At 32.8% G+C, this 22,987-nt stretch overlaps 3 protein-coding genes and 1 long non-coding RNA gene across 4 annotated transcripts; all 4 read left to right on the top strand.

Annotated features, from left to right (window-relative positions):
* Window positions 1–275: 275 nt before the first annotated feature.
* On the top strand, window positions 276–2,278 carry LOC111701924 (uncharacterized). The gene is made up of 2 exons (XR_002765307.1): window positions 276–485; window positions 1,608–2,278. It is a non-coding gene; the product is annotated as an uncharacterized LOC111701924 (long non-coding RNA).
* Window positions 2,279–4,219: 1,941 nt separating this feature from the next.
* Window positions 4,220–5,823, top strand: LOC111701940 (death-associated protein 1). The gene is made up of 3 exons (XM_023473417.1): window positions 4,220–4,395; window positions 5,091–5,157; window positions 5,512–5,823. The coding sequence occupies exons 1-3, from the start codon at window positions 4,264–4,266 to the stop codon at window positions 5,628–5,630; spliced, it is 318 nt and encodes a 105-aa protein (XP_023329185.1). The 5' UTR covers window positions 4,220–4,263; the 3' UTR covers window positions 5,631–5,823.
* A 79-nt stretch (window positions 5,824–5,902) lies between these two features.
* LOC111701937 (tRNA-splicing ligase RtcB homolog) lies at window positions 5,903–13,993 on the top strand. Its single transcript, XM_023473414.1, has 12 exons — window positions 5,903–6,016; window positions 6,556–6,685; window positions 6,969–7,054; window positions 7,978–8,159; window positions 8,944–9,016; window positions 9,923–10,048; window positions 11,045–11,152; window positions 11,302–11,400; window positions 11,550–11,906; window positions 12,527–12,631; window positions 13,086–13,213; window positions 13,603–13,993. Exons 1-12 carry the CDS (start codon window positions 5,915–5,917, stop codon window positions 13,625–13,627), a joined length of 1,521 nt encoding a protein of 506 aa, XP_023329182.1. The 5' UTR covers window positions 5,903–5,914; the 3' UTR covers window positions 13,628–13,993.
* Window positions 13,994–14,151: 158 nt separating this feature from the next.
* Window positions 14,152–22,534, top strand: LOC111701938 (protein Mpv17). The gene is made up of 7 exons (XM_023473415.1): window positions 14,152–14,191; window positions 14,413–14,499; window positions 14,919–14,967; window positions 15,813–15,934; window positions 16,509–16,618; window positions 17,193–17,309; window positions 22,380–22,534. Exons 2-7 carry the CDS (start codon window positions 14,427–14,429, stop codon window positions 22,506–22,508), a joined length of 600 nt encoding a protein of 199 aa, XP_023329183.1. The 5' UTR covers window positions 14,152–14,191; window positions 14,413–14,426; the 3' UTR covers window positions 22,509–22,534.
* Window positions 22,535–22,987: the final 453 nt, after the last annotated feature.

Genomic DNA, 22,987 nt, shown 5'->3' with positions numbered 1-22,987 from the left:
GGGGGGGGGAATTCTACTTTCAAGTCATAACCTTACATTATTTAGTATCAAATTAATTAAATAAAATTTCAAATTTCTTTCAAATAAATGTCAAAGTATCCCAATTTACTTTGGGTTCCTGGATCCTCTTTCATATGAAATAAATATTATAAATACTGAAATAAACGGCCAATTGTAAGCCATGATAAGCTGGGAGCTGCCGACCATAGCAGTGTTGATCAGGATAGCAGTGTTGACTATTTACTTTTAGTTATAGTATTTATTCAGATCATTGAGTAAGAAACTTTATTTCAAAATCAATATTTTAAACCTAGGGTTGATCTGCAGAAAGTAGCGAAGAGACTGCTCCACACTGCTAAGGAGGCGGGACATGTCTGTGACGCCAACTGTACTCACTCCTAATCCCTCCTTCTATTAATTCTATTACATCATAATAGTTATTTGTTTAATCATATTGTACTCTGTATTGTACTATCTCAATATTGGTATTTACTTTCTTTCTATTTTTTCCTTTCCTGCAGTGTCTGATTTCCACAGTATTTTCTCTTCTTATTTCAAATCCGCAATAACGGGTGCATTATAATTTATAAAGTCTGAATTTTACTATTTTTAATTTGTTTATCAGCTGCGTCCCTGATTCCTTGAATGTTTAAAGGGACAGTAAAGGGAAAATGTAAGGGGGTATAGGCTGAAAGCTAATCACTTTAGCTCTTGATCACGGCCCATGAAAGTTATATCTGATGTTCCTGTCTCGAGAAACTGATATACAACTGTGTTAAAATTATACGAAAATTCATATATGTAAAATTTTGAAAATCTGAAACTTAAATCACGTGACCAGAACTATCACCAATGGCAGAGCAGTATACTGGTCACGTGTCTCCGCATGTATCACGTGACCACTTTACTGCACTGCCATTGGTGGAATTTCTGGTCAAGTAATACGGACGTAAAAATAATATTATGAATGAAATCTATTGAAAATAGAAATAACAAATATAAAAGTAAACCTAATTTACAATTAGCTTTCTCTGGGATATCATTGTTTTCAGATTGGTTGCTTATTTGCTGAATATGATCTGTTAAAACCTACTACTTTTATACAAAATTGTATATATATTAATTTTCGTATATATTTGACACAGTTGAATATCAATTTCTCGAGACATGAACATCAGATATAACTTTCATGGGCCGCGATCAAGAGCTAAAGTGATTAGCTTTCAGACTATACCCCCTTTCATTTTTCCTTTACTGTCCCTTTAAGCCTGGTATAAATTGTAAGATTTTTACAATTCTGTCTCTCATTCTGTACAATGTACATCTTAAAAATGTTCTTGCATTGTGTGTGAATTTTCTCATTGCATCTTGTCTCAAAGCTTCTTCACTCTGTGTCCTTTATGAAGTATTCTGTTTGTTTCTTGTGTTCTGCATCGTGTTTCTTTTAATTTCCTGTATCCTTCAATACTATTCGTTTCTGATCTCTTTGTCCTGTGTATCCTGCATCATATACGTGTATCCCGTTCCTAATTTCTGTTTCTCGTATTTTGACAAGATAACTTGTATCCTGTATTCTTTGCATGTGTTTATGTTCAAAAAATATAAAGATAAAGTAAGGAAGATTATTGTACCCAGTGGAGGAAAAATACTTTATTTTATCCTTATATTTTCCACAGGGTGTCCCAACAAAAACCATGGGAATTAAGTGACAACTTTTACATCGTCTTTGACCCACGCGGTATTTTTTGTGAACACAAAGTATTACACATAAAATAAACAATAGAAACTCTCGTCTTGAGATTTCTATAATTTGGTCCTCCATTTTCTTACAGTTACTTTCAAAATTGACGAACTTTATTCCAGTCCCCCGGTTAAAAGGTCTTAAGATCTACAACCGTATATTGATACTCACTTTGACATTATCAATAAGCAGTGTCGTCTCTTAATTCCCATGTTTATGGGACACTCTGTATATTTTGTTTCTAGCTGCAAATCTTTGTAACAAAACCAATTAACAGTTCAAATCATTTTCATGCACTTTCAAACTTCCAACTTTGCTCTAAAATAATTTTATAATCATCATTTAATGTATTTAAAAGAGAAGCATTATATACAAAATGTAAAAAACAAGCATTGTTTTCTAAACAAGCAATTTTATAGATTTTTATTTTATCAGTACTTTTTTAGATTTATTATGGCTGTTAAATTGTATTTGGTGGGTTGAAAAGTGTTAGTCATACCATAGAAATATATAATAAAATAAAATTTTTTTACATTTGTCACTTAATGTATTTAGAAACTTTAACATTGAACGTAGTTATTTAATAGATACTATCATTGAATTGAAACAATTGACTCGAAATCCTTAAAACTTAATATTTTTTATTTGTTTAAAAATATAACAAAGAAAAAGATAAATAATAGATACTGGAGTAAAGTATTTTTAAACTAGATAATAAAGCCGAAGTCAGCGATTTTGTTCGGAACTTGTTTTTTGCTCTTTGAACTTCTTTACTCAAGTCTATACCTAAATTCTTCTGCTTGAAGGGACTGAAAGCTTAATTTCAAATGACCTTTCATTCCATGATGGCAATGCCCAATTTGGAACCGTAACCTCAAAAGTTTTTTTCTGATCAAGTATTAGAAATTTTATTTTTTATTCATCTTAATAATATCATGATGAGGCCGAGGGACAAGAAGCCTTGATTTTAAATAATGAATTTTTTCCTTAAGCTAAAGTACCGTTCATTTATTTTTTATGCATATTGTATATGTAAACTGAAAAGTTTCAGACACTAAAATTTAACCCTTAAAAGCTTAAAAAGACTTGTTAAAAAGGTTAGTCTTTATAGCGTACATTGACAATGTAATAAAGAAAACCATATACCACCGACCACCGTAAAAAACAAACCAAGCATTGCTTTAAAAAAAAAAACATTTCGCCTGCAGCGCGCATCTTTGCACCCCCCCCCCCTGAAAAAATCCTGGTTACGTGCCTGCTTTTTGATAATTGTATTTTGAAATGTGTAACTCTAATCCAAAACGAACATCATACGTTATTCAGCAACTTTTTTTTTTCTTCATAAAAGTTTACAAAAAATGCATGTTAAAAAAGTTTTTTTTTATGAAAGTTTAGCAACAGTATGTTGTATGTTTCTGACAAGGACAAAAAGTATGATTTTTTCTATTGTAAATTTCCTTAAAAGTTATTTTTTTTGTAGAAAAAAGTATTCCTTTTTTTCTGACATTTTAATTATTTTAGTTTAATACGCCTAAATTANGGGGGGGGGGGGGAAATTACCCAGAAATTGTGCTGACCTAACCTTGAGATAATACTAAACAAATATTTTTATGTTGAAGTTGAAAATAGTTGAAATCTAAGTCACGTACAAAATGGAAAGGAGTGTGGGGGGAGGTCCAAAATTCGTATATTAGGACGGACCCTATATTATTATTGACCTGTTGAAAGGTTTCAATTAGCCAGCATTTAGAAACATCAAAATTATTCTTTAACAAGTTTCATTATTAGATCTGAACTGCATATTTGGGTCCGTCCTAGTATACGATTTTTAGATCCACCCCTCCTATCAATTTTGTACATGACAAACTAATTTTCAGCAAAATTATTATATGTTTTGTAGTATAAAAGGGTTCATTTTCTGGCCGAGCTATGCTGCTTGGACTGCGACTGCGGGCTAAGGGGACCGAGCGCTGCTGGAGATCGGTGGGCTAGGGGCCGCGAGCGCCGCGGCTGGGACAGGCTAGGAACCGGTGGCTGCCGCCACATGATCAATTGTATACATGTGATTCATATGGGATGCTCGTACAAAATTGATGTGGGGTCCAAAAATCGTTTACTAGGAACTAGAGAAATGAGCAGAATTACTTATTATTCTGTTACTATAATTGCAGTGTAAGAAAGAAACTATTACTGCTAATTCACACAGATACATTTTTACATTAAGTGTTGTCAAAATTGATTGTTAAAGGCCTAAAAATCGTCCTTGGGTTTGTCCTAGAAAACGATTATTGGGTTAGTTTAAAACAATTTCTGGGCCGAACGCTGCGGCCACATGCCTAACTTTGTTATTGTACTAAATTGATGAGGGGGGTTTAAAAATTGTTCTCTGGAAAATTACAGCTCGTTCTTGCATATTTTTTTTCAATTCTAGATGATCGTAGAACTCAGAAGGATGTGGGAACATTTTGTAGATTGAATTCTAGGATTCAAATTTATATTTCCAGAACTATACAAATCTAAGGATGGGAGATACTGACGCTCAGGACCTGAAGGGAGGACATGCCCCTGCTCTCAAGGTTGGAGGGATGAGGGTTGTCCAGAAAGCTCCGAGAGAAGATAAATCCGAATCACCTGTCAAACCTACTGATGAGGAGGTAATTTTTATGTGTATTTTAAGTTGTAAAACTAACCCCTGAATGGGTATTATATTCAACAAATGGCCGTGAGATGGCACTCTAAAACTATCGTAAAAACGCAGCATGTCGTGCCGGGTCAACTTAGGCCTACGTAGCCCATCCTGTGAAAAGTGATAAGCAGTATTTGTCCTTTGGTTTGAAATGGGACAAATTAGGGATGCCATACCGCTAAGAAGGGCAGCGGGGGGGGGGGGGGGGGGGGCCTTCAGCAGCGACCGGCCCAGAAATTTTAGCCACCTAACTTAACCTTCAAATACTAATACAACATTGTAATTTGTTTGTGTAAAAATTACTGTAAACTTAATAGGAGGTAATTTTAACAATTGTATAATTGAACAAATATTTGTTCATCATGCCCATTCCTAACACTGTTAGGTATGGGCCAAATCGTGGGTTTGGGTCTAAATCCCCCGATATTGTTGAAGGTTTAAGAGAAACAGAACATGTTAAACACTTTTTTGTTTAAATGATAGGGAGTAAGTCTTATGTTATAGAGGGAGAAAAAATGAAGAAGAAAAAACTATATTTTATGAAAATCCTCTTTTTTTTTATTCGAAACAATTAATTGTTGACATTAACATTTCTCACATTTTACAACAAATTTTCGACTCAGATTTTTTAAGCAAGCACGGAACATGATATATTTATTCTAGATTGAGGAGTTTGGAGAGGATAAGAAGGAGAAGAATGCTGATATTGTTGTATCTGGAGCTAAAATGGGTAAATTTTATTATTTCCTGTAATTTGAGCTTTGAACGGATTTACACGGAAGGGTTGACATGTTTTCTAAACTTTTGGTCCTCCTTCTTACAAGAAAAAAAAGAAGTTATGTTTGTATTTAGATATTCTGATCACAGTTTGAGCTTTGATAAGTTATTGTTTCTTGAATATACTAAGCTCCCTTTCTTACAAATTTAAGCTTAATTGGCTTTTCGAAGGCTCCACTCAATAATCTGAAATGTTTCACACTTCAAAATTTTTAGTGGTTCTTTGATGCTTAACTTATAAACATCTAGAGCTAGTTGAAAGTGTAAAAACCATAGATTCTTGTATTGTTGAACTTTTGTTCTTCAGGGGTCGAGGAGGCCTTCCCTAAAGCTGCAATTCAGGCCTTCCATGAGAAGCCTGTTCCAACTCATCAGATGGGGGCGTCCAACAAACCCAAGATTATCCAGCAACCATGCAAGAAATAGATTAAATGTCTATTCATTCTCGTGCTCAACTGATAATCATAAGTGTTCAATGTTCATTGTTCATTTTGCTGTTCAGCATGTTTCGGCAGTTTATTATTCCTCTGCATTTTATTTGATAAATTTACTTTTCGGTGTCTTATTAACCCTGTGATTACAAACATTTATGTAAACATAAATTCAATTTTCGCATTTATTTTTCTTTTCCGATTCATATCCAGTAGTTTATTTTGATAAAATAAATTTTTTTCATTACCTAGTTTTTCACCCTTGTTTTCAGATCTAAAATGGTTGTTAGATCGTACGACGATGAAATGCAGTACATTGAGAGAATCAATGACCACTGCTGGAGAATAAAGAAAGGGTTTCAACCGAATATGAATGTCGAGGTGAAAGTTGTCCCGACAAAACGTTGATTTAAAAAATCGAACCGAAATTGTTATATTCATACCTAAAATGGGGTAATGTTCGTTATTAAGTAATATCATTGGAAGGAGACGTGTTTCCTTATTTTCGTTTTAAGTCAAAGATAGGAATAGATAAGTTGAACCTAGAATAGAAGTAGAGGAGCTGAACCAAGAATAGGAGTAGAGAAGTTGAACTAAGGATAGAAGGATATGAGAAGATACGCTAAACCAAGGATAGGAGGGGAGGAGCTGAACCAAGGATAGGAGTAGAGTATTTGAAACAAGTATTGGAGTAGAGGAGTTGAATTTAGGATAGGTTAAGACTTAAGACGATGTCGTTGCTTCATTCAAATGATTATTTGGGTGAGGGAGTCAACCTTCTGGCAGTTGAAGGGAAAGAATCAAAACCTTAGTAAATTTAATACTGTCGTCTCTTAAGTGTCATTCTATGGGGGGTACTCTGCGTTCTACTCATAAAAATCCTAGGAACTTAGCAGAATTTAAAGATTAAATCCGTTTAGGGTGTATTCTACGTGAACTCTCACCTGGAGAAACTAATGTTTGAAGAGCTGCGTAATTCCTGCCGACCAGGGATGATTGGAGGATTTCTACCCGGAGTAAAACAGATCGCTAATGTAGCTGCTCTCCCAGGTAGAAAGGGGAAATTTATTTAGAAGAGTTAAGTAGAAATGATGATTGTCCTACGATACTTCGGATCTACCCGGACGTGATTTTTTAGCAGCTTTATGCTCCTATTGACCGACTGCGATTCCCCACCCTCATAAAGTTTATCAACTCATGAATAAACTTTTTACACAAAGCTCTAAAACAAATTAATCGAACCAAATTTTGATCCTTAAATGTAATTGTTGATTATGGTTATGTTGAAAACGGGGAGGATGATAAATGTTCTTGAGTTAAACCATTATTTTAGGAATAGTTGGTAGATCTGTAGGTTTACCAGATGTACACTCTGGATACGGGTTCGCTATAGGAAATATGGCAGCTTTTGATATGGAGGTAGCTTTATTCAAGAATTTAATGCAGTGCTAAGGTTGAGAATCCGCTGGATCCTTAGATCCTTCCTAGATGCGGATCCAAGTGAAAAAATATCAATCAGAACCATAAAATTTGTCTTCAAAACACAAATCAAAATTTTTCACTAATAAGAGAAAGGTGAAAACTTTCTAATATCTGTGGGTTCACTAAATTTCAGCATAAAAATAAGTGAGAAAAAAAGAAGAAAAAAAATTGATTTAAAAAATCAGTAAATCTTACAAGAAATGTTTAGGGCCTGGATCTTCCATGGAGGATCCAGGATACGGATCCGCATCAGAATAAAATGGATCCTAAAAGCACTTTAATGATAAAATGAATAAACCATGAGATAAATAAAAAACAAAAACAGCTCACAAATTTGATTCCTCATTGGTCCAAATGTTGATCAAAACAAATAAGGTTTAGATTTGAACGTGAGTCATGACACGACAGCATTAACATATTTTTTTAAATAGGCATTTGGGAAATTTCCCAAAAACCTAGGCATTTGGGAAATTTCCCAGATACCCAGGCATTTGGGAAATTTCCCAGATACCCAGGCATTTAGGAAATTCCCCAAATTCCTATAGGTATTTGAGGGTGGTATATTTTTAAGATTTTGGAAATTTCTGAAATGCCAGAGTATCTGGAAAATTTCCCAAATGCCTGGGTAGCTGAGAAATTTCCCAGATACCCAGGCATTTGGGAAATTTCTTTTTTTGACATTTTTGATAATTGCTGTCACTCCCTGACGTGAGTTCATTTTTTCTTTAAAATGTTTAAGCAAACCCTGTCCATTTATAGGTCCTATTTCTAGTTAATATTTACTTAACAAATAACAGTATTGATGAAACATAACCATGAATATTTTATTAAAATAAAACCTTTTTCTAATATTATTTTAGGATCCGATGTCTGTAGTTTCTCCTGGAGGAGTAGGGTTCGATATAAACTGTGGGGTTCGATTAATTCGAACAAATTTATTCGAGGAGGATGTTCAACCTGTCAAGGAACAGCTTGCCCAGTCACTCTTCGATCATATTCCTGTAGGGGTCGGTAGCAAGGGTATTATACCAATGAATGCTAGGTAACTGTTGTTTTATTCCTGTATGGGTCGGTAGTAAGGGTATTATATCAATAAATGATATGTTACTGTTGTTATAATCCTGTATGGGTCGGTAGCAAGGGTATCATACCAATGAATGCTAGGTAACTGTTGTTATATTCCTGTATGGGTCGGTAGCAAGGGTATTATACCAATGAATGCTAGGTAACTGTTGTTATATTCCTGTATGGGTCGGTAGCAAGGGTATTATATCAATAAATGCTATGTAACTGTTGTTATATTCCTGTATGGGTCGGTAGCAAGGGTATTATACCAATGAATGCTAGGTAACTATTGTTATATTCCTGTATGGGTCGGTATCAAGGGTATTATACCAAATACCAATGAATGCTAGGTAACTATTGTTATATTCCTGTATGGGTCGGTAGCAAGGGTATTATATCAATAAATGCTAGGTAACTGCTTTTGAAAAGGACACCTTTGCCTTCCTCATTTAATTCTGTTATCCTCGTATAATACATTGATTAAATGGAATTGTTGGGCATCTTTAAATGGAGGGTTACTTGAAATATTTGTACAGTTCCTCCAAGTTAAAAAAGCAAGTAAAATGAAACAATAAATTCTCAAAATGTTTTTCTCTAAGTTAAAATATTGAGAGAAAAAAATTATTTTGTCAGATAAGGTTTAACGGGTCCCTTTTTTAAATGAAAGGTCAATTGAAATTAAAACGACACTTCCTTTAATCATGTTTATTGTTACTCTCTGTATTCTAATGCGAGCAAACTGTTGACTTCTGACTGTTCAGGGACCTGGACGAAGCTCTGGAGATGGGGATGGATTGGAGCTTGAGAGAAGGATATGTTTGGGCTGAAGATAAGGTGACGGGACGATATTTTATATCTTTAAAAACTAATTTTTTAGATCTAAACAAGATGAAGTAGATATTTTTCCAAGTTTTGGTTATGTACCGGATGTACCGTTGTGAATCTTTGGAGACATTTTTAATGGATGTAAAATAATCACTCTGTTTTTCAACTTTTTTTAACGTTTTTATTAGTCCATTAATTTCAACTTTTTTTAAATACCTACGTTTCAACTAAGGGTGAATTATTGGTTTCTTGTCATACAAGTTTTAACTAGTTTCGAACAGAAAAAGTATTATAAATGAGTAATTTCTCCAATTATACTGAGTTCCGGGATTTAAAATAATGATCTATCTTGTTATGATTAAAGTCCGAGTAATGGTTTCAATTATAGTTTATTTAACCATATACTAGGCTTATTCGCAACTTGGTTGGATTTTAATTCCCCCCCCCCCCCTCTCTCCCTGTTCTTGCTATGGATATCATTAAAATAGGTTTTACTAGCTAAAATGCCCGGCTTTGCCCGTGGAATTTTTTTAAAAATCGAATTTTGAAAAATTTCAGTTTGTACGGTCCACCTGTTTGGCTAGCAATGGCTAACATATATATACAAATATAAATATATACATAATATATACAAAAAAAATATATATATATGCAAAGAGGTTTATTATATATAAGAAGATATATTTTCTTTGAGCATTGACCGGAAAAATTATTCATCTTGACAATGTACAAAGAAGAAGAAAAATGGAAAATGCTTGAGTAAAAGAAAGATGAATTATGTGCAGCTACTTCTCTGAGATACTTTAGTAATCTCATCGTTAATTCTTCTGGTTCTTAACTTAACTACATTTAAAAAAGGTCAATTCGAATATTTTAAGATCATCTAAATACTAATTGTATTTTGTTCTTGTGTAGGAGCACTGTGAGGAGTATGGACGAATGTTGAATGCTGATCCATCAGTAGTTTCCACCAGAGCTAAGAAGCGAGGTTTACCTCAGCTTGGTACTCTGGGAGCAGGAAACCATTATGCAGAAATACAAGTAAGAATTTAATTCTTTTTATCCCAGGGAAGACCCCTTTCTCTAAAGTCAAATAAAAAATTGTCTCTTTACAAAAAAAAACTTATTTTCCTAAATTATGTCCTAAAAAATACAGAATTCTGATAATAAAAAGAAAAAAATGTCTCTTTAAAAAAACTTATTTTCCTAAATTATGTCCCAAAAATTCAAAATTCTGAAAATAAAATGAAAAAAATTACTAAATGGAGCTAAGTAAAGTCGATATGAGTTTTCTGTGAAAACTACTCCTGTATATCCAATGAAGTTTTCCTATAAGTTGGAGAGATTCTATGTGATGGAGAAAGTATAAAAGTCTAATTGATTGATTGATTTACTGGATGATTGATATGATGAATGAATGAAAGGACGAAAGGATGAGACCCCTTTCTTCTATAGTCAAATAAAAGAAATTGTCTCTATACATAAAAACTTATTTTCCTAAAATATGTCCCAAAAATTCAAAATTCTGATAATAAAATGAAAAAATTACTAAATGGAACTAAATAAAGAAAGTCGATATGAGTTTTAAAAGGTTTTTATTTCTGTGAAAACTACTCCTGTATATCCAATGAAGTTTTCCTATAAGTTGGAGAGATTCTATGTGATAGAGAAAGTATAAAAGTCTAATTGATTGATTGATTTGCTGGATGATTGATATGATAATGGATGAAAGGATGAGACCCCTTTCTTCTATAGTCAAATAAAAGAAATTGTCTCTATACATAAAAACTTATTTTCCTAAAATATGTCCCTAAAATTCAAAATTTTGATATTAAAATTTAAAAAAAATACTGAATGAAACTAAATAAAGAAAGTCCATAGGAGTTTTAAAATGTTTTTATTTCTGAGAAAATTACTCTTGTATATCCAATGAAGTTTTCATATTAGTTGGTAAATTATTGGATGATTGATAGAATGAAAGGATGAATGAACGATTGATTGATTTATTGATATATTTAATTATTATTAACAATACAGGTAGTAGATGAGATTTACGACAAGTTTGCTGCGAGTAAGATGGGTATTGATGCCAAGGGTCAGGTTGTTCTCATGATACACTGCGGATCCAGGGGCTTCGGACATCAGGTACATCTCAACTCAACTCAACCTCGACCTCGACGTGACTATACTTGATTTACTTAACTCAACTCAACTCAACTCTAATAGTTAGTCACTTGAGAACTTTACTCGAAAGTACGATTTCTGATGAAGCAGTTGAAGCTGGTATATCCTAGGTTGCAACAGATGCCCTTGTTAGTATGGAGAAGGCGATGAAGAGAGATAAAATTGAAGTTAATGACCGTCAGTTGGCTTGTGCTAGGATAAACTCGAAGGTATTATGTATTTTTCCTCTCGTCATTTGGACTTGGATCCGGTCTCAGTTCTAATAAGAAAGAAATCTGAAACCGGATCCTTATCAAAAATTAATGGCCACTAACTACTGATACATATTTTTTTTAAACATTATAATATATTTATTTAGGAGGGAAAAGAATATCTGAGTGGAATGGCTGCCGCGGCCAACTTTGCCTGGGTCAACCGTAGCTCCATGACATTCCTAGCACGTCAAGCGTTCGCCAAGATGTTTAACCTCACACCAGACGACCTGGACATGCACGTGATATACGATGTCAGCCACAATATCGCCAAGATGGAAGAGCACATCGTTGACGGGAAAAGGAAGCGGTTACTGGTCCACAGGAAAGGATCAACACGTGCCTTTCCTCCGCATCATCCTTTGATACCTGTCGACTACCAGTTGACCGGTCAACCTGTTTTGATCGGCGGAACAATGGGGACATGTAGCTACGTCCTTACAGGAACAGAACAGGGCATGCAGGTTAGTACCATTAAGCATCATCAAGGGTTATCGGTTTGGATCAGGGAGTAAGGAATAGAAGGGAGATATAACTGACGCGGTTCGCCATGCCATATGATTATACATGCTTTGCAGACACGTAATCCATTTGTATAAGAAATATTTGTCTGATGTACAATTACCGCGTATACAATAACCTATTTTGAATATTTCTTATAAAAATGGAGTACCCGTCTGCAAAGCACGCATAATCATATGGTAGGGCGAACCGCGTCAGTTATATCTCCCTTCTATTCCTTACTCCCTGGTTTGGATGGTTGAACATCAGAATTTCGAACAATTTAACAACAGAGATTGTAGTCATAGTAAAGAATCTTGTCGTAAAGTCCAGGTTTTGGTTTTTTTCCTTTCAAATATAATACCCGCGGTTTTAAAGGGGCACCTACACTACTTTTTCTAAGGATTCACTACTATGAGAGTAACAGATTTTTGTCTGTAATCTGAGTTAACAACGACAGCATTAAGGAATTAGCCCTAATTCAAAATTTTGCCCACTGGATAATGGATATCGAGTTCAGCCGTTGAATCATAGCGGATTCCTCCTCAGCTTCAATTAATAAATATACTCTAATATTTGTCAGGAAACGTTTGGTTCCACGTGCCATGGAGCTGGTCGGGCAATTTCCCGCGCAAAATCTCGAAGAAATCTGGATTTCCAAGATGTGCTCGATAAACTGGCAAGCAAGGTGATCACATTTGTCATAACTTCTCAAGTGTTTCATTTAATGTGTATTTTTCCACAAATAAGTTTAATCCCTTTCTCTGTCGATTTATTTTTTCCCTAGTACTTAAGAAATTAATCAAAGGGGTTCTAATGGCTTTATTGAGGGAAATAGATGGTTTATGGTGTAGGTGGGGGGAGGGGTAGTTAAAAGATTTTGGGCATGAAGTATTGAAAAGGGTAACGTAACTGTATATAATTTAAATTTTTTCTTTTTACTTCATGAAAAAAATATTTTTTCTCCAGTGAGGTAAGAATAAGCATTGAGCAATATGCAATAAAAATCTAATAAAATCAAAATTGGAGACCCAAATACAACTTTTATTTAAATAAAGGGGGGGGGGCTTGTTTTTCAGAAGAAAGTAGATTTTTTTCGTGAAATATGTAACCCTGATTTATTTTGTATTTCTGGTATCTAGGGAATATCTGTTCGAGTAGCGTCCCCTAAGCTTGTGATGGAGGAGGCTCCCGAGTCCTACAAGAATGTGACGGATGTGGTGGACACTTGTCAGGCCGCGGGCATCAGTAAAAAGACGATGAAACTCAGGTTACGCAGTTAAATCATTTTAATTAATTAGATAATTTTGTAATGATTAAAATATTGATAATTTTTGACCCGGTTCACCGAGGATTTTTGCCGACAAATTTTTTGGTGTTTTCGTGACTTTGTTTGATACTAAAAAAGCCGGAATAACTCACAGCGAAGTTTAATTCCTACAAATTGGAAGTTTTTCTTTCAGAAAAAAATCGATATTGTGATTTGTGTATTTTTCTCTTTTCAAATATGGAAGAAATGTTTTATGTTAAAGAATGTCATGGAATACATTTTCAGTTTGTACGTACTATGTTTCTTGGAAAAATTTTACTTGTTAAGTTAATTTCAGAAATAAGTTTTAGTTCAATATATATTATATATTAACGCGTTTATAATTTTAGGCCAATTGCTGTTATCAAGGGTTGAAAAAATGAAATACCAATCAATATATGAAGATCACAATGGACCGTTGAACAAGAAACGAGATGTCCATTTTGAAGAAAAAATCTCTTATGATAAATTTTAAATCAGTGAGCTGTGATTAATTATTTAATTATATTTACATGCTGTACGTGAATCAAGTGTCTAAATTTTACAATTTGTTATGAAATAATTATGAACATGAATTCAATTGATTTATTTCACTTGTTCAGAAAGTATGTTCACAAAGCCTAATTAAAGAGATAAACTCCTGTCTTATGTATTGGAGAATAGTGTCATATTTTACCTGTTTAATGTTTATGATTCTTTTATTAAAGTCATATTTTTCCGAAAAAATCTTTTCAAATAATTTTCTAAAATATACCCTATCCTATTCCAAATGAAACAATCTGATAATTTGATTCTGTTTCTGTTCATTCAATATCAATGGCGGAAATTGGATAAAGTAATTATTTTGTTCTCCTCATATTGTGTTTTTGTTACTTTTTTATTCTTTTCTTCGTATTTTCAGATTAATATGTGAAAAAGAAAAGAATAACACTTAAAACCGTAAGTTTTTTATAAACTCTACCATCTATAATAATAACAACTTTTTATTTTAAGTTTAGAAACTAAGATTAAAAAACAGTAAAGAATCAAGAGATTATCAGTTGTAAACATATTTTTCCTTTGATTTTTAATCACAATTATTAAAAACAATTTCCTCTCAAAATAAAAATGAAGACTGGATAGAAATTGTTCTGACAATATTTGATTACCAATTTATCTAGGAAATATTCCCAATATGGCGGCGATATGGAGAACCTACTCAAGGTTCGTGGATAAGTTCCCCTGGGGTTCCAATATTCTACAGACAGGTAGAATAAGTTCCCCTGGGGTTCCAATATTCTACAGACAGGTAGAATAAGTTCCCCTGGGGTTCCAATATTCTACAGACAGGTAGGATTAGTTCCCCTGGGGTTCCAATATTCTACAGACAGGTAGAATAAGTTCCCCTGGGGTTCCAATATCTTACTGGCAGGTAGGATAAGTTCCCCTTCTTCAGAGAAGTAGGATAAGTTTTCTACAGATATTATTATTAGACTAACTAAGTATTGTAATCCTAATTTTTTTTTTAACCTGAAGAATTTTCTTTTTACGTGTTTTGAGCTCTTAAAAGATTTAATTTTAATTACATATTAATTGCTTATGCTTCTTAATTAAAGTAGAACTAACACTATTGTTATATTTCTATTATGGAAAATATCAAAAGAAAGAAATTTTGTGTCTTTTTAAGGTGTTCTATGCGCAACTGGAGATGTGATATCTCAACTAGTGGTAGAAAGGTAGATTCAAAAGTTGTAATAATTTATTTTACGTTCAGAGTTTAAATAAGAAATATGGTTTACAAACTGGGTTTAATTTATCCTCAAATACATAATTCTTCTTTATCTATATATAAATTTAGCTTGTCTGTCTGTCTGTCTGTTTGTTTGTTTGTATCCAATAAACGTCAAAACGGCTGAACCGATCGGGCCCAAATTTTGTGTGGGACCTCACGTGGCCCCAGGGAAGGTCTATGAAAGAATAAAAGTGAATAAAATTTCAAAAATTTGCCTCCCATCAAATTTTGATTTTCATTAAATTTTTGAAAATTTTGAAATTCCACAAAAAAATTTAAATCTGCGAACTTGTTTTAATTTTGTTTTACAATGTATACTAAGAGAACATTTTCACAATTGAAATAGAAGATGGGCGCGAAGCACCCTAAAAGCCTAGAGTTTTATACAGCAAAAGTACAGTAAACCTTCAGACAAGGGAAAGTTTCCAAAAAAAAAACTTCCGGGGGGGGGGGAATCGGATAAACCATAATTTAATATAAATTCAAATTCGAGCATGCCGGAAAGAGTATGACAGGGCCATTAAAGATACGATAGAATTTCTTGCATTTAATAGGGCCATTTACTAATTCATAATTCTTTCATGTTCTTTCGACACCCCCATTTATAGTTTGAAAACTTGCTCTTTAAGATATAGAAATTGTTGGCGTTGATTGGTAGATGAACCATAAAGTCACCTTCTTACCAGGATTTAAAATATTCGTTTTTTAATTCACTGCTCTTTGAAGTAAAGTTCATCCTCATCTTCTTTTTAAAAACCGTGTACGCTCCCTTTAAATATTTATATTTAGAAAACCCCTGTCTGAGTTTGAATGGGCCCGTGTTGGTAAATTTTTCCTGATTGGTAGTTGTGTTGTAGCGCCCTGTGTTAGAACCTGGTATCTCACTCTAGAGAAGATTGTCAAATTCCCAGGTTGGACAGTTTTTTATCCCAAATTATATCATTTTTTAAAAAGATCTCCGCCTTGTTCTTGAAACAACCTTGATAAAACTTAAATTGATCCTATTAATTTTCCTACTTTTACATTTCTTTGATCCTCCATTTGAACATTTTAGGGATTTAAAGTCGAACTCTATTATTGTATTATTTATTTTAGTGTTTCAATATTGGAACTGCAAAAGGAATTATTTGCATTGTGGAAAACCTTGTTAGAAACTGCAATATTTACCGAACTATGCTATGCTTAAGTAACATATAACTATTTTACAAAATGATGCGTCAAACCCCGTAAAATAAAAGAATTCATTTTCATTTTAGTATCATAAATGGACTTAGATTAATTGTCATCTTTGTTCTTTCTTTCTTTAAATTAGAAGTACCGTCAAGGTTAAGTAAATTGTGACTCTTCAAATGTGCTATTGAATTAGGGTAGTTAATTAATTTTCAGCCATTGTCCGAGATTATGGTTATTATTATTTAGTAACATTTCCACCTGAAAGAACAAAGCTTTGTTATATTCGTAACCAATTGCACTAAATGATTTCAGGCCCCAAGGGAGCGTTCTCTAAAATGTGTTTGGATCAGTCTCTATTTGCTCCCTGCTTTATTGTTGTTTTTGTAAGCGCAGCATCAACTCTTAATGGACTTTCATCCCAGGTAAGGCCTAGTAGAATAATTCAGATCCTGGGAATAAATATTTCTTCTGATAAACAAATGAAAAATGTTCTTATTTTTATTTTCTGTTTTTTGCTTATTTTTATGCTGGAATGCAATAAGCCATTCAGAGAGTATGTTATTTTTAATGATCGCTCATTAGTTTACAGTTGAGATTTGTGTTTTGATAACAGACAGTTATTTTTTAGCAGGTTATGGCTGGAATTTTTCCCATTGAATCCAGGGTCCAGGATCCAGGATACCAAAATGTTGTGTATCCAACGGATCCAGATCCTTTGCAATGTAATTGCAATGATCAAACATGTGTTCTAACCTGTAATACTGTAAAAACAAATTTAGTAATTGGGTGAAAGTCAATTTTTCTACATTTTTCAAAGTTTTGATCCCTGTTTGGATATTGAGAGAAACCATCAAATTCTTGTTCATGGAGTGAATGAATAAATCTAAAAAATTAAACCAGTGATTTATTTCCTGATTTATTTCCCATTTATCCTGAGAAAACTAGTTGGTTCGGTTTCAAGAAAACTATTTTGATATCAATGCATACGTTTCCTAGGAACTTGTGACAAATCTACGCCGAGACTATACTGATATATTGCTGACTAATTGGAAGATATGGCCGGCAACTCAGCTGGCTAATTTCTACTTTGTTCCCTTCCAGCATAGAATACTGGTAAATTTTTGTCGTTAGATTAGAACACGAGTAAACTGTACAGGTTTTTAAACAAGTATGGTAATATATAGTATGAACTTGTTTATAACATAGAAGACAAGAAATCTTTAGTCTTCCAACCCAGAATACTGGGAGACAGGGAGACTTTAGGTTTCCAACCTAGAATACTGGGAGACAGGGAGACTTTATAGGTTTCCAACATAGAATACTGGGAGACAGGGGGGCTTTAGGTTTCCAACATAGAATACTGGGAAACTTAATCTTTCCAACAAAGAATAGTGGTGAAACTTTAATTTTCCAGAATAGGATGCATAAAAAACTTTAGCCTTCCAACATAAATATAATACAAATTCAGCTTTCCAGCATAAATCTAATACAACTTCAGTTTTACAAAATAAAATACAACTTCAGTTTTACAAAATAAAATACAACTTCAGTTTTACAAAATAGAATACAACTTCAGTTTTCCAAAATAAAATACAACTTCAGTTTTACAAAATAAATTACAACTTCAGTTTTCCAAAATAAAATACAACTTCAGTTTCCCAAAATAAATTACAACTTCAGTTTTCCAAAATAAAATACAACTTCAGTTTTCCAAAATAAATTACAACTTCAGTTTTCCAAAATAAAATACAACTTCAGTTTTCCAAAATAAAATACAACTTCAGTGTTCCAAAATAAAATACAACTTCAGTGTTCCAAAAATGAAATACAACTTCAGTGTTCCAAAAATAAAATACAACTTCAGTTTTCTAACATAAAATACAACTTCAGTTTTCCAAAATAAAATACAACTTCAGTTTTCCAAAATAAAATACAACTTCAGTGTTCCAAAAATAAAATACAACTTCAGTTTCCAAAAATAAAATACAACTTCAGTTTTCTAATAAAAAATACGAGCTTTTCAATTTTTAGAATAATGGGGAACTCTCCAACGTTCTAACACATTGCTAAAAATTCATTTATTTAAACTTAGAAAACTCAGTCTCTTAGACGTTCCTTAATTTAGTTGTAAGCCATAAATGTATTTTTTAAATTATTTTTTGGTGTTACCTTTTTTACAGTTACAAAGGATTTGATATTGAATTTCCAATGAAATCAAATTTAACAAATTAGATAATGGTTCGGCAGAATATTGACAGGTTTGCTTTAAATAAAGATTTAATAGATAGATTGTGCATTGTGCACTTTTCTCAATTTAATGTTCAGCGTCGGAACAATAGAACTGCATATTTTTAACCCAATGTATTGTTTACACGCCATCCCATACACAGAAATAATCAAGTCTTTAAAGTTTATTTCTTGATCATCAACAAGCTGTAAAGCTGAAAATATAAACATAGTTAGCATGATATATTTATAAAATGTGATGAATGGTAAAATGTTGTGACCAGATAAAGTTTTTTGACAGAATACATTAAAATCCAATATTTCAAAATGTGATCTCTGGTGAAATGTTACGACCAGATAAAAGGATTTGAAGAGTTATATAAGAACTTCATAAAAGCTTAAAACATCTGTTTCAAAAGGCACATGAGAATATTTTACGAAATACAATGGTGTCCCAAGCTTTCTAATATAAATCTTAAATTTGATGGCGGTTTGGTTTTGTCGCACGCTGATCCTGTTGGGCTTTAATCAGGGTTCTAGTTTTCCGTGTGTCAGTTTAATTTCTCTTGCTAATGTAAAGAACTATAAGCAACTGGTTTTCATTGTAGATATTACAGAGTTGATGTAGATTAGGTTTATTAGATAATAACCTTTTAAGTGTGTCCTGTGAACACTGTGGACTGCAATTCTTCATTGATTCTGTAGAATGAATGCATGTAGAACAGGATATTCCTGAATTAATTTAAAGTCAGGTCAGGAACTATCTTATTCTTTTAAAGAATAAGTATTAAAATGTCAGAAGTATTCACCTACTGGAATTGATCTAGATACAATCCCTCAAGAGAATCAGTAATACGTAGTACAGAAACGATACGTACAGTCGTCCTCAGATTCTTTCTGGCTGCATAGGAATTATTGTTAATCTAACGTTTAACTCAAGTTAGATTTAAATAATACCTAGGAGGTTTTCCAGACTAGCTGTGTACTGTAGATCACCGTGAGATCCCGTTAGATCACCGTGAGAACTTTGTTAAAGCTGATTGAGGTGTAGATGGGTGACTATAAGATGAAGGATCAAACTGTAGATAGGAAGCTCTGGTAAAGTTGAGTATCAGTCCTGTTCCGCATCTAAATATCAATCAGTTGAAATCACGTTTCAACATCAATTATCTTCTGAAAATGAATACATTTCAATAAGTTCTGTTTCTTGACCTGCTTGTGTTTGTGAGACAACCACAGCCTCTTTTGGAACCTCAAGAACTCCGGGTTATACTGATCACTCTTGATGATCAACTGGATCAACAACTGCACTAAAATTAATGAATCTAATGCTTTATATGATCTCCGAACAAAGTTTTGATGACTATTTTGTACTTTGTACCTTGAATGTCATTTAAATTAACGGTTCACTTCTTGAGATAGGATTAGGGAGCAAGTCTTTACTGATCTTGATCTCCCAAGATCATCTGCAACATGACGATCATTATTTACCATGAAAGCTTAGAATTAAATATTACATGTTTACATTAAAATTTAAAATGTGCCAATATTAGATTCCCTTAAGATGCTCGATAAAAATCTGGTTTACATTATATCTTAGTTTTTAAATTCAGAATAAAATAACATTTTGATGTTCTTTTAGGTTGAAAACTAACATGATTAAAGACAATCTTCTTGATTATTAAATCATCCTGCATATATAGTTCTTGGGTGGATCACACTAATTGAGCCTTCTTCTTTCATGCTGTAGTTTATCCTAAAGTAATAGTTTAGATTTTACATAGGTAAATCATATAATTCATCTTACACCAGGGGCAGGGGGTATGTACAGCTCAACCCATTAAACTGTAGAATAGGAAGACGACCATTTAGAAATTTGATATGTATATTAGACAAACAAACATAGATGTATAATTTTTTATAAAAAGATGGTCTTAGCATGCAGTAGCTTGAAAATGAAGTGAAATGAGTTTTGTAAACACTGCACAATTGCTGTTTTTTTATGTTCAAACTATTCAAAGTCCGCAACAGTCTAATCGTCTTCCAATTTCATTTCACTTTTTTGTGTTACACAGTATTAAAAACTGAAAAATTATATCATAATTGAAAGATCTTTATTAGGTCAAAACCCTAAAGTTTTTGTCATATAAAAACGATTACTTTTTCGGACTGATATATTTTGCTCAGATATATTTTAGACATTATAAATTTGGTCTTTATATCATTAGTGTTATAAATTTGTTCATTACTTGATAGAATTAACTACGTCTTGACATACACTGTTTTTATTTCATAACAAGGAGAAACGGTTATATTTTCTATTAACTACAAAATTCATAATTATTTTTTGTTCAAAAAATGACTACATTTTGTTTTAAGAGTTAGTTTTTTGATAATGGTTAATTTTGTCAAGACGTGTTTTAATTTTTACAACTCACTGTTTTTGTAGCCATGCACATTTTGGAAATGCAACCATTTTGTTTTTTCTTACTTCAATATTGGAAATAAGTAATTGCCATGTTTGAACGATTTTAGATTAAAAATGTCTTTTAATTGCAACATATGGTTGTATCATTTAACAATTCGTTCCATTCATATTTATCCAGAAAAATATTTTTGTATTTTCTCGAAAGAATAAACTTTATATTTTCTTCATTCTTTTTGTAGATTTTCCTGAAAACATTTTCTATAAAAACATGTTCCTTAAATATTTATTTTTTATTTCTCCAGATTTTGTGATACTATAAGAATGGTTTTTAATAATATTTATGTACGTCTATATCCATTAAATGTAAAAACGGCTGAACTGATCGCACCAACTATTTTAGTGTACCTGGTACCAATTTAAACAGGAAAATCAACGAAAAATAAAGTTTTACAATAATGAATAAAAAATCTAGCGCTGAATATGCCTTTAAAAAGCCAAGTTTTTCTATATTTCTACATTTTTTATATTTTACAGGAAAGTTTACTGTTGAAATTAGTTTTATTTCTAAAACATTAAGTATTCAAAATACAAAAACGTGAATATATATTTTAAAAGTCTGGAACGTACTTTGTCCAATTATAAATTATAAAGGAGTAAGACTGGGTTTTTTAACATTACTGGAAAATTCCGTTTTCGAACAGAATAAATTAATTAGTTGAAAACAGTTCGTTTTTAATCTTTGTGACAGAAACAATCTCAAGAACTGACGAGGGTTAACCCGGACCAAAATATATTTTCAATAAATGTGGAACTAACATCTACTTTTTTACTTTACAGAGGTTTGGTCCATCACCATCACAAAATTTTAAACAAACGGTTACTTTGGTCCTAGTTGTTACTTTAATTTCAGTAACTGTTAACAAACGGTTACTTTGGTCCTATTTGTTACTTTAATTTAAGTAACTGTTAACGAACGGTTACTTTGGTCCTATTTGTTACTTTAATTTAAGTTACTGTTAACAAACGGTTACTTTGGTCCTATTTGTTACTTTAATTTAAGTAACTGTTAACGTTACTTTGGTCCTATTTGTTACTTTAATTTAAGTTACTGTTAACGAACCGTTACTTTGGTCCTATTTGTTACTTAAATTTAAGTATCTGTTAACGAACGGATTAAAAATAATAAAATTTGGTTCCCTCCGTTCTGCCCCTAACTAACTCCTGATGTCTTTCTCCTTGATATTATTGCAATATAAAGATTTTAAAAAATGTCACTAATTAAAGGGTTACATGTCCGATTTACAACGGTACCCTTTATCAGATCAATAATGTGAATATCTCTATTTTCCAGCTAAAAATGTGTTTAATTCTGACATCTTTGCAAGTTTACTATATCAGTGAAACCAGAGGGGGGTGAAACATAGAAATCACATTTATTATTGATCAGACAAAGATTTTTAAGAGTACCGTTGTGAATCGGTTATGAATGTCCACCTGAAATTACGCCGACAGAATAATGTTTTGTTCAGGTGGTGAATGTAGTTGCTCTGTTCTGGAACACATATCTTGCCTACAAGACAAACAGTCCTAAACAGATCTCAGATAGTCCGGTTGAACAGGGAGAAAAGGGAGCTAGCCTACTAACCCCTCTCAGATAGTCCGGTTGAACAGGGAGAAAAGAAAGCTAGCCTACTAACCCCTCTAAAACTTTGGTCATTTGGACGTCCAAAGTGACGTCATTTCGACTTCAAAAGTTTGATCGTGAGGACGTAAGAATCCTTGCGTTAAACATCCTCAACACCTAAAATATGACGTCGCACTGGTAATTATTGACGTCCCAATGACGACCTTAGGACGTCCTCTGGTTTCTAGGATATATAAGAGTAAAAAGCTTAATTACACATCTAGGTGAATTGCCTGGCGTTGCCTGTGAAATTTTAAAAACATCGAAATTTTTTTTTAATATAAATTTGAAAGAAAACTTTTTTCAGTCCATGTTTACCCCAGCGTACCCATGGGTTTCTTCAAAAACTTCAAAATTTAGTAAATTCGCGTTCAGCTGCCATTTTGTCTTCTTGGAAAAAATGTTTTCCTTTGTTAGGGGAGAGGGGGGACTAGGATGGTGCTATATAGAAGT

The sequence above is a fragment of the Eurytemora carolleeae genome, unplaced genomic scaffold (genome assembly GCF_000591075.1).
Source record: "Eurytemora carolleeae unplaced genomic scaffold, Eaff_2.0 scaffold289, whole genome shotgun sequence".
Classification (NCBI taxonomy): Eukaryota; Metazoa; Arthropoda; class Copepoda; order Calanoida; family Temoridae; genus Eurytemora; species Eurytemora carolleeae.
This window is presented reverse-complemented; position numbering and strand designations above follow the sequence as displayed.

Excerpts from the sequence above, each read along its gene's own strand:
- LOC111701938 (XM_023473415.1), top strand. The coding sequence starts at position 14,427 with ATGGCGGCGATATGGAGAACCTACTCAAGGTTCGTGGATAAGTTCCCC. Across the intron at positions 16,619-17,192 it reads TTAATGGACTTTCATCCCAG|GAACTTGTGACAAATCTACG; the intron begins GTAAGGCCTAGT and ends TACGTTTCCTAG. Across the intron at positions 17,310-22,379 it reads CCTTCCAGCATAGAATACTG|GTGGTGAATGTAGTTGCTCT; the intron begins GTAAATTTTTGT and ends TGTTTTGTTCAG.
- LOC111701937 (XM_023473414.1), top strand. The coding sequence starts at position 5,915 with ATGGTTGTTAGATCGTACGACGATGAAATGCAGTACATTGAGAGAATC. Across the intron at positions 6,686-6,968 it reads TAATGTAGCTGCTCTCCCAG|GAATAGTTGGTAGATCTGTA; the intron begins GTAGAAAGGGGA and ends CCATTATTTTAG. Across the intron at positions 9,017-9,922 it reads ATGTTTGGGCTGAAGATAAG|GAGCACTGTGAGGAGTATGG; the intron begins GTGACGGGACGA and ends GTTCTTGTGTAG.
- LOC111701940 (XM_023473417.1), top strand. The coding sequence starts at position 4,264 with ATGGGAGATACTGACGCTCAGGACCTGAAGGGAGGACATGCCCCTGCT. Across the intron at positions 4,396-5,090 it reads TCAAACCTACTGATGAGGAG|ATTGAGGAGTTTGGAGAGGA; the intron begins GTAATTTTTATG and ends TATTTATTCTAG. Across the intron at positions 5,158-5,511 it reads TGTATCTGGAGCTAAAATGG|GGGTCGAGGAGGCCTTCCCT; the intron begins GTAAATTTTATT and ends TTTGTTCTTCAG.